The sequence below is a fragment of the Natrix helvetica genome (assembly GCF_964273705.1).
Source record: "Natrix helvetica genome assembly, chromosome: 6".
Classification (NCBI taxonomy): domain Eukaryota; kingdom Metazoa; phylum Chordata; class Lepidosauria; order Squamata; family Natricidae; genus Natrix; species Natrix helvetica.
The window spans coordinates 43,115,016-43,133,325 of NC_138553.1; the positions used below are offsets into that span (position 1 = coordinate 43,115,016).

The 18,310-nt window shown below is 35.0% G+C and overlaps 1 protein-coding gene across 1 annotated transcript in view; it reads right to left on the reverse strand.

Moving 5' to 3' along the window:
• Positions 1-18,310, reverse strand: part of SYT1 (synaptotagmin 1) — a 317,356-nt gene that overhangs the window by 246,870 nt on the left and 52,176 nt on the right. Inside the window, exon 2 of the mRNA XM_081958585.1 lies at positions 7,178-7,264. Within this exon, the coding sequence (XP_081814711.1) occupies positions 7,178-7,191 (14 nt within the window). The 5' untranslated portion in view covers positions 7,192-7,264. The remainder of the gene's footprint in view (positions 1-7,177; positions 7,265-18,310) is intronic.

Genomic DNA, 18,310 nt, shown 5'->3' on the forward strand with positions numbered 1-18,310 from the left:
GATTGAAAAGGCAAGTAATCTCGGCCCTCTGGCTACTTCCGCCGGTCTTCACGCCCGGCAAGAGCCGCTGGCGCTCCGGTCTCGTTCACGCGCCGCCGCCGAGGGCACCGCCGACTCGGTAGAGACGGCGCGGTCTCGTTTACTGGCTGCCGGTCTTCACGCGCGGCAAAGGGCCGCCGGCGCTGCGGCTTCAAGGCAAGGAGATCGTTCGGGGGAGGATAAATGAGCTGCAAGCCCCCCGGCACGCCCGAGTCACCAGGAATCAGTCGGGGGGGAAAAAAACCCGCAGGGAGTAAGGTGGGAAGAGCTTTGCTCCGCGCTGCTTTCCCTGCCTATTTAGGACTGCGATAGCTTGTCCTATTGGGCCAGCTCTATTTTATGAAGTAATTTGTTTGATTTAAAGTGTCCAATTGAACCAATTAATTTTTCTAAATTTAGTACTCACAATCACTGGGAACCAAATTTGAGTCTTTTGGACCTGTTGACTGAGAGGAAACTGGGAGCCAACGGGAGAAGCCGAAGGCTAAGAAGTTTTCTCTCAGTCAAATGGACCAATCAGGCTGTAATAACCCTTCAGTGACCCCTCCCTCCACTCTACTGGAAAAACTGATGGTTCTCTTGCCTCTTTGACTTCTATCATACTTCCTTTGATGCAAAACATTAATGAGGTAAATCAAACAAAACGTTTAAAACTAATCCAAACATACTGACACATGTACCATTAAAATAAGCTGAAAGATTTGGTTTTCTTTAGCAGAGATGGGCTCTTTTTGACTGGAGAAGAAACCAGAGTGAACTATATTCCAGATCTTCTCTTTGAATAACTTGTATATTTCTTGAATGGGCATTAGCCTCCTAATTTCTCTCAGTATTATGAGTTATGGAATAATTTTATTTAGGGATTCATGGGGAATTTACATTTGAAAGCTGATACGAACTGATCTAATACATAATTTTATGGAACATAGAGATAGTATTTTTTTCAGATAAAAATATTGTTTATAAAGTAAAATCAAAAGCACTTAGAATGCAAACTGTGAGCAAATGCTTTAAAATACTCATAAACACATATTAAAATAATCTTTAAAAACCACTTTGAATAAAACAGAGTAATATATAAATTAACTTAAAATTATAATCATATTACTCAAAAATACATCCCAGTGTTCGGTGGGCTATAACTATGCTGCCTTGGTAATTTTAATCCTAGTTTATTTTCTTCCTTTCTTCTAAAAGGAGGCAACACTCCACCAAATCAATCTGTCAATCAACCAATCAGTGTATTTATCAATCAAAGTTCAAATGTTGCATTTTATAAACTGAGCCATCACACTTCAAATTTATCAGGAACATTTCATAAGCCTCTGAATCAGGTTTTCCCAACTTGGTGCTTTCCAGATAGGTTGGACTAAAATTCTTGCTATTCTCAGCCAACTGTCAGTTTAGCACTTTGGGACTTGCAATGCAACAGATGTGGGTAAGACTGCCCTGGGTCTTCTTGCTGAAGTACTTCTATGTCTTGTTTTTGACTCTGCTTTTGCTTTTTTGCTCCATCCCCTTGTAGCTTAAGGATATGTGTGAATAATATGCTCCATAGCTCTTTGCCAGAGGATTTAAAACACAATTAGCTCTGGGTGCTGTGCTGCATGTTATATTTTATAAGGGAATTTCACATTCATATCTCCAAGCGTTTGTCAGTGTGTATATAAATGAGGAAAGAGTTATCTCCAAGACCAGATTGAAATACTAGTGTCTTATTTAACTTCCTGTCACGTTCTTAAAATACGTCCCAGAAGAAGCTAAAAGGAACACAGATTACTGCAAAATAGGAATGTAAATTAATGCTCATTATCTCCATGATCATACAGCTTCTGCAATCAACATTTGTTTTCAGTAGGAGAGGATGCTGAGCAAGTGATAAAGAAAGTATCAACCTTATTTCAAACACTTGAAAAAGGATGGAATTAATTCTTTCCCTGAGAACTTAAAAAAAAACATAGTAAGTATATACCAGGGCTTTTTGCAGATTTACCACCAAGCAAAATATGTTCTTGCATAAATATTGTCTTTGACAAGAGAAAGTGAGACCCTTCACTTCAATCCATTTGGTATGCCACTCTTGCCATCTTTTATTTGTTGATTTCTTTGATAGTTATGAGCCCCATAGAGGCACTGGATGTCAGGCAGTGTACAAGTTTATGGAATTATTATTGCTATTGTTGTTATTGTTGTGGCTGTTGTTGGCAAGATTAAATTGAGGATTAAAGCCAGTGGTCCAACAGAAAAATCTTAGACCCTAGTACTATGGATAACTATTTAAACCAGAGTTTTACAACTGATGGTATAGGTACCTCTGGTGGTATAAAGACATAGTGAAGATAAATTCCCACAAGAAATGTCAGACCGAAGCTGGCTTCTCAAGAAGTTGAGCAAGGAGAGGACTTGTGATTACCCACAAGGGTTCAGGTTGCTGCTTTTCATGAAGAGACCTCAAAACAGCAGTGCCTGGCAGTTTATAGCTTTGGGAGACAAGGAAATAACCATCTTATTCAAATCACAGTTGGTGCCTTTGAAAGGGCATTTAAGTTAACAAGAAGTGTAGGTGATTCCTTTACCCAAGTCGGTGAAAGCCATGAAGAAAAAACAAATACGAGAAGGAGACTCACAGCAGGAGAAATGAGCACTATGACAATGAAATTCAGAAAAAGGAATCAAAGGCCAGTTTCTGAAAAGTTCAGACTTAGCAATAAAATTTGAAGTCGGTGCCACCGACAACAAGCCATGATGATGTCAAAATTACACAATCAAGCCAACAGAATAACTATGTGATGATATAATGACATCTGACACAAAAATATATAAATTAGATCATTTGTGCAAAGCATGTATTGTCATTTGCTCCCTCTTTTCAATTCCCTTGGACTTCCATATTCCCTGTGGCAAAAGCTGTTTCACCCTCAATTAATGATCACTCATTATTTTATAGCAGTAAAAATATTCTCTGTCACTGAAATATATTATGTCTGTACAACTTACCACCTTTTTAAAATATCTGTAAAGGTATCGTTTCTTTTTGCTTCTATCTTAGACTCTACCTGAAACTTATGGAATTTAGACATGTAAGTCTATTTCAGTCAACTACTTGTCCATTTGGGAATAAGCACAATTTTGTTTCAAAAGATGAAAGGAAAAATGCTACAGATAAAAGTGCATTCCTACATTCTTATTTCACACCTATTTTCTTGGTAGTAATTTGGTACTCGTACGCTTATCTGCAGGGCTCCAAATTCTGCTTGCAAGATACATATTTTTATGTATACATAGATTATACATGCATTTACACGATATGGTATCATGTAAATGAAATAACGTACCTCATAGGTATGATCACATGAGCCGTGAATCTACAATTAATATTAAACTGCTATGCCTTGTTATATTAAATCAATAAATATATTAGCATAATGGTTGGAAGTTTGAGTACTAAATACACAAAGCTTCCATTGCTGGATATGGAACATCAATCACTGTATCTGTCTAGATCCGTCATAGCGAACCTATGGCACATATACCAGAGGCGGCATGCTGAGATTTCTCTGCTGGCACATCTGCCATCACTCCATGGCGTTTCTTTTGAGCTTCTGTTTCCCTGCAAACGATGAAACAGAAGCTCATGAAAGAAAAAGATATTGCCTCTTGCAACACTGCCTGTGTTCGGATGCCCCAACTCCTGGCATCCAGCTGGCCTTGGGGTCTCTGCTGCATATGCGCACATGTCTGTGCATATGTTCATGCATGTCTGCGTGCCCGCACGTGTGAACCTTTCAGTTTGGGCATGCACACACACACACAGTTTGGGCACGATGTCTATGGTATAGATCCTTTCCTTACTCCACTTAATTTTTTTCTTTTAAAAATATGACAAGAAATTGGAAGGCACTAATCAATACTAAAAATGAAACAGAAAGTGAAGTGGATATCATCTGCAAAAGGAGCCTTGGGAAAAGTATTTAAATGAAATAAGGCATTTGCATTGGACAATAACTATAACTCTAATTTATTTACTAAAAATGTATAATTCCATAGCAAATGGTGAATCTATTAGGGGTGGGTTGCTGCCGGCACTACTGCTGGTTCTCTGTGTGCCCCCTTTTTATGTGTGTGCTGGATGCATGCGCAGAGCATTAAAAACAGAGTAAAAACCATGCCGGCAAACAGTTCAGGGGCGTGGCCAGCCTGCCGTCCCTACTGGTTTGGCAACCCAGTTGCAATTTTCACTACCGGTTCGCCCGAACCAGTGCAAACCAGTAGCAACCCACTGCTGGAATCTATGATTATCAGATATTGTTCAACAGTGTAAATATGTAATGATATAATGCCACCTAATGCAAATATACAAATTGTATCATTTGTGCAATATATTTATTGCCATTTGCTCCTTCCTTTCAATACGAAATATACATACAAAATATAAAATGACAATCAGCAAAGAACAATCCAATCCAAAAGGAACTGTCTCTTAAATAGTCCCTGATGTCTGATGGTAGAGCCAGATCTTGATGGTTTTCCTAAAGTTATTTATTCAGAATGTTGGAAGTCTTAGCAAAGACTTGCCTAATTTTCTGAACAAAGGAGGAAAAGATACAGTGCAATCAGACTTGCCAGTTTATGTTACTGTAACCAATGTTGGTTGCCTTTCTGTGGGGTTGATTTCAAGGCTGGTGGTCTTGGTGGACCTCACATCCTTGTAATAAAGGCTCAAATTCCTCAGACCTCTATTATAACACTCAAATTGGGTGATTATGAGTTAGAATTAGATAAATGTTCCAAAAAGAGTTTCACTTTATACTTTGGTTATGAACTATAGTAAATATTAGTCAATTAAAATCATCTTAATTCAATAATGACTTCTCCTTTTCTCCATGTTCTTGTTTATAGGCTGATTTTCATTTTCTTTTATCTCACTGCAACATGCACCTATTATATTTCATGAAAATGAATTGCTTAAGAGTGCAATACATATAAAGTTTACAAGTAATTGCCACATAGGTCTTTCGCTTCCTGAAACTTTTCAATATAATATTCTGACTTTGGGATTGAATGGATCAGTAAAAGCAACATTAATTTAGGCTGAATTGTCCCCTCCATAAAACCAAATACACTACAACATCTAATACTTTATAACATCTAATCATGAATTGTCTGTAATCATTTTATTCACTCTAGGGAAAATATGATTCAATTAGTTAAACATGATTTTCAATGTCTGGACATAATTAACTTTCATTAATATAATCATTATTAATAATGTCAGTATTGTAGAATTCATTTACTGTCTCTGAATATTTAAAGATGTGAGAACCTAAATTAAAATTCTATCATCCGCATTTCAATTATACCAAACCTGAGTGCAGAGTAGCCCTGCTTCTCAAGTCTGAAATATTCTCTATGACATCAATTAAACTATTGGGGAGAAGATGGTTACCTATATTACATTAAGTAGCAATGTAAAATTGCTTAAGGCAAATTTTATTCTTCCAGACTTCTTTCTTGTTTCCTGAAATACATTCAAGCAGCAATATCCCAGAGATGCTTACTAAAATCATAGCCTATACAATTGTCTTAGAAGCTACTGCTCAACAAGTGTACCTGTAGATGTCCTAGTTCAGATATAGACAACCTGAACCATATGGCTCCCATGTGATCCCACATCCCCCCTTTGTGGTGAGGGGATATTGTATTGAAGCATCTCAGACAACAGTTGTTGAACATTGATAGCATAGGTATTTGAAAGATAAGCAACACTCAAAAATTGTAATAAAGTTCTTTAAAAGGGCCAATTTTTTTCCCAAAACTAACCCACGCACCCCATAGCCTCCCACAAAAAAAAGAGAAAGTCCTGCCACGATTTGCATCATCACTCTGAAAACACTAGTTCAATACTACCCAGGCATAAAAAGGACACTGTACATCTGTTCTGGATCATCAACAATATTGTCTGTACTAATTTATTTTTTTGAAGAATAGATGGGATGCATTTAGAATATCTGAACTAGATCATCAGTTGAACTTGAGATCTGTAAAAATTTAAAAACCTGTAAAATATGAATTTAAAAATCACAGTGAAACAATAGAAACTTAGTAATACTTTCAGAGACAACAAATATAAACAAAATATTTATAAAAACAGTGAATGAAAAACAATTTAATTAGCCAACACAAATTCTGAAATAATATGGAAAAACCTAATATTGGTAACATAATAGAACTGAGAATTGCTGATCTATTTTTGGTTCCAGGAATAATTCTGCATAGAAACACAATTTCTTCCATTGTAACTGAAGTAATATTTTATGACATGCCACTAGTTGTCTTTTATCATATGCTATTAAAGTACTGGAAGGAAATCTAATAATTCAACAAATACAAAAAGATCTATATTTAAGTCATTATAGAAACTGTAGCTGCTACAATCTCTATGTCTGTATGTATGCAGCATGATCTCTGTCTTTGCATATTTCGCAAAGTAAGATTGATAGTAATGTTGTGTTTGCTTGTTTTTTTCCTTATTCTTCTTCTGTAATATCTGAGCTGCAGTGTTCAACTGACATCAAAAATCAGAACACGTTTCATATTGTAAAGCCTAGATACAGTAATGAACATAACTATGAAATAAAACATTGTGCTTGACTAAACACAAACATTAGTTAAAATTGGGTTATGAATTGCGGTAGAGACATGCAACTTTGGAGGGGCGGGGAGGCTAAAGAATACACTTGATCTTTGAGTAGCCTGCCAGAAGCCTCCTTCCAAAATATAAGCTGAACCAGGAAAATACAGTAAGAGGGTAATACAAAACAAATAATATACTAGTACAATACTAAACAAATAGTACAATATCTTTTAAATAATCTTTTGTCATCTTAAAAATTACACTTAGGAGGAACTTTCAGAACAGCTACCTTGGCCATTCTCAAGGCCTTCAAACAGAGTTCTTTATATTAAGAATAAAATGCAAAAGCATTGACTAATCAGCCATCATTCCCTCCTAAATCCCCAAAAGATAGCAAGATTAGCAAATATATCTCCAATCAGTTGTTTTAAAATTTGATATTTTTATAAATAGGCATGGGGAATATTTCATAAGCAAAACTAAGTAAATAATCATTTCAAATACCTTATATGTGGCATCAACAGTATTTTCTAATCACAAGGAAAAATCAAGCAATGGGTAGATCAAGATTCTTCAGTGCTAATTCTTTACCTGGTTTAAAAAAAGAAATAAACTCTCTTACATGTTCATGTAAATGTTCATATCAACATTTTTCAGTTAGTTTTAAAGAAATGAAAATCAATAGCAATGTTTCATTTTCAAGATCCTTAAGACAGCAATCTTCATAAAGGAAAACAGAATTTCCAAAAATAAGCATGTCAAATATTCTATAAATAAGATAGTTCTACAGATAAAACATTCTACCTTACTTTCATTTTTTCCAAGTAGACTTTTTGCAAACTTTTTTTTTCTGGAGAAGTTTTAATAAAATAGTTATAATTTCTGTTGTGATATATTGGCTTGTTGAGGTTCATTTGGTATTGGAAGATTTGTGAGTTAAATTTTAAATGGATGATACTTGCATTAATCATATCATGTACTGGGTGTTGCAGTATTAATAGGAGAAGGATGAATGATGATTTTCTTCTTTCACTCGTTCTTTTGAACATTTCCTTATCACCTAGAGTTTCTGACTGCCCTATCAGCTCTCCCCAAACCCACAAACTATTATAGTGTAATATGAATAAGGTGACCAACTGTCCTCCTTTAGGGAGGACAGTCCTTCTTTTTTAAGTTCTGTCCTCCCTCGAAAAGTGTCCTCCTACATGTCCTCCTTTTTGATATTTGAAGGCTAATCTGTTGCGCGTTATGTGACGTATTTTATTAAACAGTTTTTAATGGTGTTTTTTTTACTTCATCGCAAGTATATTGAACAGATATTGAATCTTGTGTTGAATTTTTATCTAAAGAAATGCTAGACATTAAAATAGATGACAATTGTCTCTTTGAAGAAATTAGAAGACTGAATGTATATTTAAACTCTGAAAAATTAATACAATGGGAAAATCAACATGTTGAAATTGATAAAAGATGGCTGGATATTTTCAGCCATTTCAAAAATGAACATATTCCATGTGAACATTTATTTATACTTGTTCAATTTACGTTGTGCTGCCCTGGAACTAATGCAGCAGTTGAAAGAGTTTTTTTCAATTGCTAATGATTTTTCAATAAGTGAGAAATCGAGATTGAATGTTGATACTCTAGCTGCAGCATTTGCCGTAAAATTCAATATGAAGGATATTTCTTGTTCAGATATTTCCAATATATTGTTAGAAGATGATACATTGACAAAAAATATTAATTCAATGGAAAAGTACTCATTCAAATAATAATTAACAGGCATGTAAGCATAATTACAATATAAAATGTTGCAAATGTTTTTATTATGCATATATCATATTTTAGTGTATTATTGTTGCAATGAATAAAATATTTCTTTTATTTACGATATATTTTTTCCAATTTATTTGTCCTCCTTTTCATTGTAAAAAAGTTGGTCACCTTAAATATGAAGCTAGAATTAAAACCTTCTCTTAGCTTTTAACTCCTCTGTTAACTTTTAACTCTCTTTTGCCTTCCCAGCTTTTAACTGCAAAGGCCAAGATTTGTAAGATGCCTGGAGGAATTTAACTCCCACTTAAGGCTCTTTGTCTGTTTGAGTGAACACCATATATTTTATTATCATTTTAATGCTTTATATCTTTCCCTTGTTCTATACTGTGCTATGATGATATATTTATTCTGTGCCTTTCTGGCTTTATTGCTTTGTTTTTTCATTTGTATCCTAGGTTTTCATTCAATTTGTGTATAGTTTTGAGAATTATGCTAATGAGCAGTGTAGTAGTGCTTCACTGATCAATGTGCTGGCAAACATAACAGCTTAATAATGCCTCAGTATAAGTGTTCCATACTTATACAATTTTTATTTCTTAGTTAACAAAGGGTTATGCTAAGTGGCAAAACATATTACTGATCTTAAAGTCCATTAGTACAATTTAAAATGCAAAGCTAATCAGATCTATGACTCTGGATCAGTGGTGAAATTCAAAAATTTTTACTACTGGTTCTGTGGCTCTGGATTGGTGGGCGTGGTGTGGCTTGGTGGGCATGGCGTGGAAGGATACTGCAATATCTCCATTCCCACCCCACTCTGGGGGCAGCCATAGGTGGCATTTGCCAGTTCTTCGAACTATTCAAAATTTCCGCTACCGGTTCTCCAGAACCTGTCAGAACCTGCTGGATTTCACCCCTGCTCTGGATGCTTTCTAGAGCAGTTTTTTACATTCACTTTTTATCTAATGAGACAGGACAAATCTTATCCCATATCCATTGGGTGAGGGTTTTTTTTTAATTGTGAAAGGTGATATATCACTTTACATATCCTAATCCTTAAATATTCTAGTCTACCTGAATTGTAATTTATTGAACAAAGAATATCTAATTTAGAGAAATGCAATAAAGAGGGCTAAATTAGTTATGGATGCAAAATGATACATAAGACAACATTTTTCTAATAAAAATCAATACCTTGGAAAGTTACTTTTTTTTTCTTTTTAGGTATTTTTTCATTTTTAAAATGCATGGTTACATTATAGTTTCACAATCAAACTATGTATTACTAAAGCATTGAAACTTTGTTCTATATTATTTTTAAATAAAGTTAAAAATATAAAAAGAGAATAATTGTGTATTTGAAACAACTGGGAGTAAAAGCCTAGTAAGATTCAAAACAAGGATTTAACAAGAAAAGATTCAGTGAAATCACTTTTTCAAATGGAATCTTGGAACTGAATCTTCAGATTATTACAAGTTATAAAAATCTAATTAAATCACTGCAGAGAGATTCAAAGATGATTCTGTGATTTGATTTTCTGACTAAGGAAGCCCCAACAGTTTTGCAGCTAATTTCCATAAAGAGACAAAACTTTGGTGGCTGGAATATGGTCTTTGACTTCAATAACTGACCAAGGAGTTTTATCATCTCTAGAAATATTCTTATCAAAGTGCTTTGGAAATTGTCTACTATACGTATGTACCAATAATTAACTACAGAGTGAAACAAAAACAGCAAGGAAACAAAGAAAAGGCAAGAATCAAAATTTATATTGCTGTTCTAATTTTCTGTTGCTAACTTTTAGCTTTTATCCTTCCTTAACTCCCACATTTAGCCAGAGGATGTCTTCACCAAACACACTTGGTTTGTCTGCCATAATTTATAAAACATAAAGTACCATATGGTTCGGAATGTTATACAAACATAGCCAACTGTGTTAATGAAATAATAATTCAATTTTACACATCCTGTTTGTAACTTCTATTTTAATATGTGCAGACAGAAGTAGAATGGATAGAGTGCCCATCTTCCTTTACAGTTTGTCTTTTCACACAAAAAGAAAATGATAAAAAGGAAAATAAATGACAACAATATATACTTTAAGAATAACGGGCAAAGGGCAAAACATATTCTTTCTCTCCAGTATTTCTTCACAGAAATACATAACATATACTCACTGGTATTGGTATGTATGTATGTATGTATGTATGTATGTATGTATGTATGTATGCATGTATGATTTTATTTTATTTTATTTATACAGCTGCACAATATACAATAGCCATTTTGGAAAATCTACATTTCATAGGCATGCTCCCTGACATCAGAATGTTCAACCAGTTCTGTGATAGGCAAAACTAAATTACTTATATATTTAGTTAATTGCCATTACTGATGTTTTGATCGCCATCTAGTGATTCTACAGATGCCATAGTGCAATATTAATTTTTGTATATAAATTAGTCATAAATTAATTCCATAAACAAGCATACATACACATATGTATATGAATATGTATGCTAGTGTTTGTATGTATGTATGTATGTGTGTGTGTGTGTGTGTGTGTGTGTGTGTGTGTATATATATATATATATATATATATATATATATATATATATATACACATACATACAAACATATATGTATATATATGCGTATACATGCATGTGTGTGTGACTATATGCATGTACATACACACACACATAATCCCTGTGAATAGTCCAGACAAGACACAATTTGGAATAGTAGCTCTATCTTTATTGCAAGATTACATTAACTCTCTGAATTTCTATGAATCATTAACCAGATATTGTTTATGCATGATCGTAACTAGTTAACAAATACAAGAAAACTTGGTATGTGCTCTTAGTTGTCCAATTTTACATTTGTTTCCTCAAAATAAGTTATGTTCCAAAACAATTATCTATATATTTATCATGTATCCCAAAATAGTTACCTAGAAAAGTTCCACTTAACTCAATTGCAAGAAGTGAATTAATATTCAAATTATCACATTGAAGAGTGACATTGTCATAAAGGTCATTGCACATTATCCTATATTTTGATGATGACATCCACTCAAAATCACCTTAATTATCTCCTGCTTTTTTCCCCAAACCCATTTGTGACACAGAATTTAGATTAGACTGCAATTCAAAAACAAAGTGTTCCCATTACACTTATTGTGTTTTGTTCCACACAAAGTTGCTGCTGGAAATATTTTTGTACTATATTTTTATAATGTGAAAAGGTAATGGAGAAAACATCTCAAATAAACAAGATTATGACAAACATGTTTTCTGCACTAGTAATGATAATATTCAATCAGATATAATATTAAGTAGCATAAAGTATCTTAATTCTAAGCATTACTGGTGATTTCATGGCAGTGTATATTTTGACTAAAACAGATTCTTACAGCAATGGAATTTTATTTCAATGGACATGTTTATCTTTACTAAATCAGTAAATCTTTAGTGAAGATTTACAAATATTATATTTAGCTTTTAAATATCATTTCTGTGGACTCATTCTGTCCACTTTTGTACCATTTAAAATTATTATATACCCTATGTTCACTACTTCACTGGATTTTAAAAAATTATCTTTTGTATTCCCAAAATGTTCCAATTCAAATTTTGTTCAAAATATACTCACACATATCTATAAACTCTTGCTATAAATTTATTTTGCCAGACTGGAACACAAAAGGCATTTTCCTTAAGTATTCTAAGGAGTTTATTGCAATCTACAAATGCTGACGTACATGAAATAATGAAATTAAATTCATTCACAGATCAATTTTGCTGCTCTGCAAAAATCTAGATGACTATTAGGTGGCAGCAAAGAATGTTAAACCTGTTTTTACCTAGCATACTTTGCTAGTGATTGTCTGGAATTTTGAGCACAGGTAGGTTAATCAATATATGGTAGACATAAACAATTTCAAATTACTTCTGATATTCCAGCATAATCAATCATTGCTAAGCATGCACCCTGCCTTTTTCTAGGAAAAATTTCAGTCAAATCATCTCTCATTTATAGTTCCTAAAACAGCCCCAATCTTTTTTTGGCACCAAGGATGGACTCAGAGGTGGCATTCAGCCAGTTCTGACAGGTTCTGGAGAACCGGTAATGGAAATTTTGAGTAGTTTGGAGAACTGCCAAATAGGCTGGGCTTGTCCCTGCTGCCTCTCAGTTGCCCTCAATACGAGAACGGAGCTGGAAAGCAGGTGGGGTGGGGAGGGAATGGGGATTTTGCAGTATCCTTCCCCTGCCACTCCCACAAAGCCACGCCCACAAAGCCACATGATACCCACAAAGCCACTCCCACAGAACTGGTAGTAAAAAAAATTGAATCCCACCACTGGACAGGCTATGAGTAAGACAATTTTTCGACGGACCTAGGAGAGGATGGTTTCTCTTTCACTTGTTTGCCTGCGGCTCACCTCTGCTATGCGGCCGGGTTTCTAAAATAAATGTCATGCTTAAACTGTATCTGCAACTTTCATTTTTCTGAGAAATATCTAAAAAGGAAGGAAAACCAGAAAAATCTGCTTGCGTAAGCTCCAGACATTGTTAAAAGCAAAACCTTGCACTCTTATGACACTGCAATAAAATAAAGACAAACAAGCTACTGCAATTTTAAGTGGCACATTTTGATACTTCGTTTCTCACAGGTAATGAACCTCAATTAAAATGTGAAAATCCACATATGTGACCAACCAACAAACTAGAATACTAGGATAATGTATTTTTAGCAGATTAAAAAAGGGTTTTTCTGCTGGATTGATTTTGCCTGAAATTCTACAAAACACAGTGTTTGATGCCAGAAAGTGTTTTAAATCAACAGCTAATTAGTTTTAAGATACAGGAAATATTTTTATCAACCATCAACTAGATCTGTATTGAAATAAATATTTTCTCTTATATATACACATACACACAAATCCTTAAAAGCATAATTTGCCAGTCTTCAAGAGGCTGATATTTCTGACAAACATTTAAGCAAGTTTTAAACTTGAAATCATACTATCAAATAAATCATGCAGTCAATGAACTTGGAAGGCAAATCTTACTGCTCAAGATCAAACAAGGAAATATAATTAATTTCTCTGGAAATGATTCACACTAACCAAAAAGGCTGGGAAAGAAACTCATTCTACCATTTTGGTAACATTAGGAAACTAAGTGAATGTTATATCCATACAAACATGTTAATGGTTTTTTCTTTTATTATATTTAATTTAGTTGCACATGTTGCTTCCAATAGAGAGTACCATTTTATTTAGGGGCATTGTTGTCCTAAGTTAGATTGTATCAGGAGATTGGCTTAAATTTAAAAGCTGCTTCTGCAGATGAGATGATGGCATTCAACTGCTCCCTCATGCTGTGTTCTCCTACAAATTGCATCCCAGTCTCACCTAGCCTTCTGCTGCAGTTCTCAGTAGGACAGACTTTTCTACAAATGTACACACAGTTGTTCATACCCAATTCAACAATCTCAACATCCTTCAATGCCTGGGTTTTTCACCTGACTTTAAAATCATTACAAGCTTAGTTCTAACATTTCAAAGAAACTACATCTGGGTTAGGGGAATCGGGAGAAAAAAAATCCTTAATGTTGGACTTTTTTGGGTAAGCTTTACAAAATATTTCTTTCCATTTCCATGTCATTTTGTAGACCATCTTTTGAAACAGGTATCAGTCGAGAGGTTTGCAGAATAATTCTTGCTCTTAATACTGAGGATGTTTTTAGATAAGTCAACAAATTTTGGAAATTAATAGATGATATTGTATATAGAGCATGAACTAATGAAAAGAAAATCTGTGTGGGAGAATGCTGTCAATTTGTGATCAAACGAAGTTCAAGTCATAAAAACTTGCACATTATTATGGCTAAATTTCAACACAAGTTTATCCATGACGGAGACAACTAACAAAAAGTTACTTTTATTGTAAACCCTGCAGTTTCCACACTTGCATGTGACATCATGACACAATTACAAAAGAACTGAACTTGCATTATGATGTCACAACACATTTAATCATTTTGGCATCAACAAGCTTAGACTATGATTGCCTATGCAATTACCTGGAAGAAGTTCCAACAAATATAAACGGGACTTCCCTTTAAGAAATACATATATTACAAACTTATGCTATAAACTTCCAACACCCATGTTACTGTCTGCCATGTTTTTTTGCTATATCTGAGTAACAGAAGGTCTAGAGCAGTGGTTACCAATGTGGGTCCCATGCCCCACAAGGCGGGCAATTTTATTTTTAAATAGGGGCAATTTGAACCTTGTTTAAACCAAGTTAATGGCATTTTAGGCTTCCTCCGCGTGAGTAGAGTTCACTTTTTGAGTAAAGTCAGAATTATATGTCACGGTGGGGGGGAACATCAGGATTTTAGAGATGCTAAGGTGGGCATGGCGAAAAAAAGGTTGGGAACCACTGGCCTAGAGGTTTACACTATCCTGAGTTGCCAGTTGCAATTTCCATAAACAAAAGTGTTTTAGAGAGTTAGATTCTGATCTGCCAGAAGAGAGATAATTCTGGCTAGAAGCCAGAAGACCAGTAGTGGGTAGCAGGCAGTATGCTCCAGTGTGGGCGTACCGGAACCTGCCTGGAACACTGGGTACTGTTCCATTCCAGTGCTCCGGAGAGCCTATCCACCCGCCCGAGCAACTTACCTGTCCTTTAAAGTCTTCCGTGCTTGCGCATGACGCGTACAGCGCCTGCGCGATGCACTGCCAAGTAGTTGGAGCATCACGGAGGCTTGTGGAGGTATTGCTGGCAGGTATGACGCATGCGCATGCTGCACGCGTCCATGTGGCCAACGCCGGGCCCGTTCCAACCATACCGGTTGGAAGGGGATCCGGAACCCACCACTGCAGAAGACCATACATTTTAGTCCTGCCTTAGCCACAAAACCAGATGAGTGACCTTGAGTTAATAACTTTGTACCAGACCTAGGAAAGCAGCAATGGCAAATCACTTCTTTAAAGAAATATGAAAAACCTTGTGAAGAAAACTGCAGGGACTTGTCCAGGCAGTCTCTGAAAATCAGATATGACTGAACGAAAGGAAAAAGAAATCTGCCATAAACAACTGGATTGCCTTGGAGGGAGAATGAATACACCAATTTCAGCTGGACCTTTGTGATATGTAATTGAAATAGGAATATTCCAAAGCACTTGGCACATTTAAAAGGCTTACAGAAATCATATAAAACCAGCTTTATTTTTGCGGCAAAATCCCATTTGCCAAAGTTCTTCAGCAATTTCCCATTCTCTCTTCCAAATGCCATTGCAGTGTGGGTGGAGGTGAGATGCACTTGCACATTTCTAATTATACACTTCACCTTAACTAGACACTTTGAAAAATGACACAATCTAATTGCAGATTAGTATTTTTATACTGTCAAGGCCGCTAGATGGAAAGTTTAAGAAATAAGTAGATACAGTCTTAGCAGTCTTTTGTGGGGCACCAAAGGCGAGTCCTTATGCTCAAGCAAAAAACAAACCTAGAATTTTCTATATACAATAAGAAAAGGAAGTGTGTAGATATGTATGTAGTATGTATTTCATTTTCATACATTCACAGTCAAAACTGTCTGCAAAGTTATTGGTAAGTTCTTCATGTAAAAAGCTTTTTCTCTTCTACCTGCAGCTTTTCACTGAGCTCTTCATCTCTTTCGATTTTCTTCTTTGATTTCTTTCTAACATATTCACTGTATGTTCAGAGTGATGGTTACTAGACTTGTCCAAATCTGGGAACCTACAGCCTGAACCTATGTGGGGCTGTGCAATCAGTACTCTCAGAAAGCCATTAGAAGGCAATGGTAGTGGGAAAAGCATGTCTACTTCTTTAGGCTAGTATAAAGTTGGTTACTGAAACAAACAGCATTGGTCTTATCTATCAAGGCTTTTCTTATAACAGTTAGCAAGTAAGTTCATCACTATTATTCCTTTTCTAGCCCACTGGTAATTAACTTCCCACATAAGAACATCCTGTCTTTTCTCCTTCTCTTTTTGATTTATTTTTACTTAAATTCAAATCCTTTCACAGGAAAGAGACTTTCTTGGTATATCTGAACAAACTGGAGTTATTGCAAATTTAGAAAACCTTTTTCAAAATATAAGAAAATAAAGGCATTGACTATCTAGTTTAAAATACATTGCAAAATTATGGATCATATATGAAATCAATCTAATACATAGTGACAGAAATTTAATTTCAAAGGAACTTGTCATCAGTACTTTGTAAAAAATGTACTTAAAACATTAAATGTGGGGAAAAAAGAAATATTTTTTAAATAATTGTTAACTATATACTGTTAGGTTTTGTTTTATTTATTTATATATCACCTTTATTATTTTTACAAATAACTGAACGAAAGGAACATATCCAAATACAACTTCCTCCTATTTTCCACACAACAATCCTGTGAGGTGGATTGGGCTTGCCGAAGACAGGATTAGAACTCAGTCTCGTAGTTACTAGCCTGGTGCCTTAATCATTAATCAGATCAGCTCTGTTGTATCTTTATCAAACTAAATTATGCTAGTCAAATAGTATGAAAACATTACTGTTAACAAAATTTGACTTTAAGCACCTATCTAAAATGCTTAAATGAATCAAAATTGAAGAAAGTATTACTGCAAATAAACACTGAAACAGAAACAAATGGGGAATAGTAATTTATACTACAACAGCATTCACAGCAGTGGCATACACAGACCAGACTCTTTAAATATTCCATAGCACAGGAAAGCAGACTTGACATAGAATAAGGGCTTTATGATGAATCATCAGGTACTTTAAATGGTTTTTTTTCTGATTAAATGCTTTGTTTTTAAGCCATTTGTGTATCAGTGCCTGATGTACTAGAGAGAGAACAAATAGTTCTCAGCCTTTAAAAAAATTAGACATTCCTTTAAAATAAGAAGCTTTATTATCAAATTGATGCAGAACTAAAGTACTGCTTTTACACATTTCTAATTAGTTCTCCTATGCTATTGCTCCAGTTTTAATCCAGGTAGTGATAAAGATGTACCTAATTCAAGTTCATCAAACTTCTAATTGTTTAATGTCTCACATGGGCGATGTTATTTTTGTGTTTCCAGTCTCAGAAACATACTTTCCCTTTTTTCTCTACTACAAGTAAGCCAATGGCACTCAGGGACAGCAATACGCCTGCAGGCACTTTCCGTGGTACCTGCAAGCTCATTGGGGGTTTGCAGTTTTTTAGACTTTAAAAAGAACAAAAATTGAGAAACTAGCATGCTGCAAAGCTCAGCATCAGCCTCCAGCATAAACTTTAATTCAGCAGCGCTTCTGGTCTCCAGCTAGATCCCATCTCATAATTCTTTTAAAATAAAATGGTTGTAGCAACCTGCCTTTCCAAAAACAGCAAAAAAAAAAAAAAAAGCAGCACAATTCAAAGCATTCAGGAAGACTTTAGAAAGAAACAGGGCAAGCCGTGTGTTAACAGCATCTTTTGTAAGTCTCTACATTCACCACAATTGCTGTGAACAAGCAAGCCCCTGTGCTATTTTTCAGAGCAAGATCTCAAAATTCATCTCCCCAGAAGAACTTCTCCGTCTTCCGTACTGTTTAGCAAGCAGACATGGTTGATTTCATTTTAGAACATGCACTGTATTTATAATGGTGCTGTTACCCTCGTCTTATTTTCAGGGCAAGCAACATGGTTGCTATAGCCTCTAGTTCCTCCTTGCTGTGACAATGAGTGCTTATCCCAGTTTCCTTTCTTTCTTTTATCTCCACTGGATTTCAACAGCTCACAATATAGTGCTCATAAACTTTTAAAAATGTTAACCTGGTATCTTTCT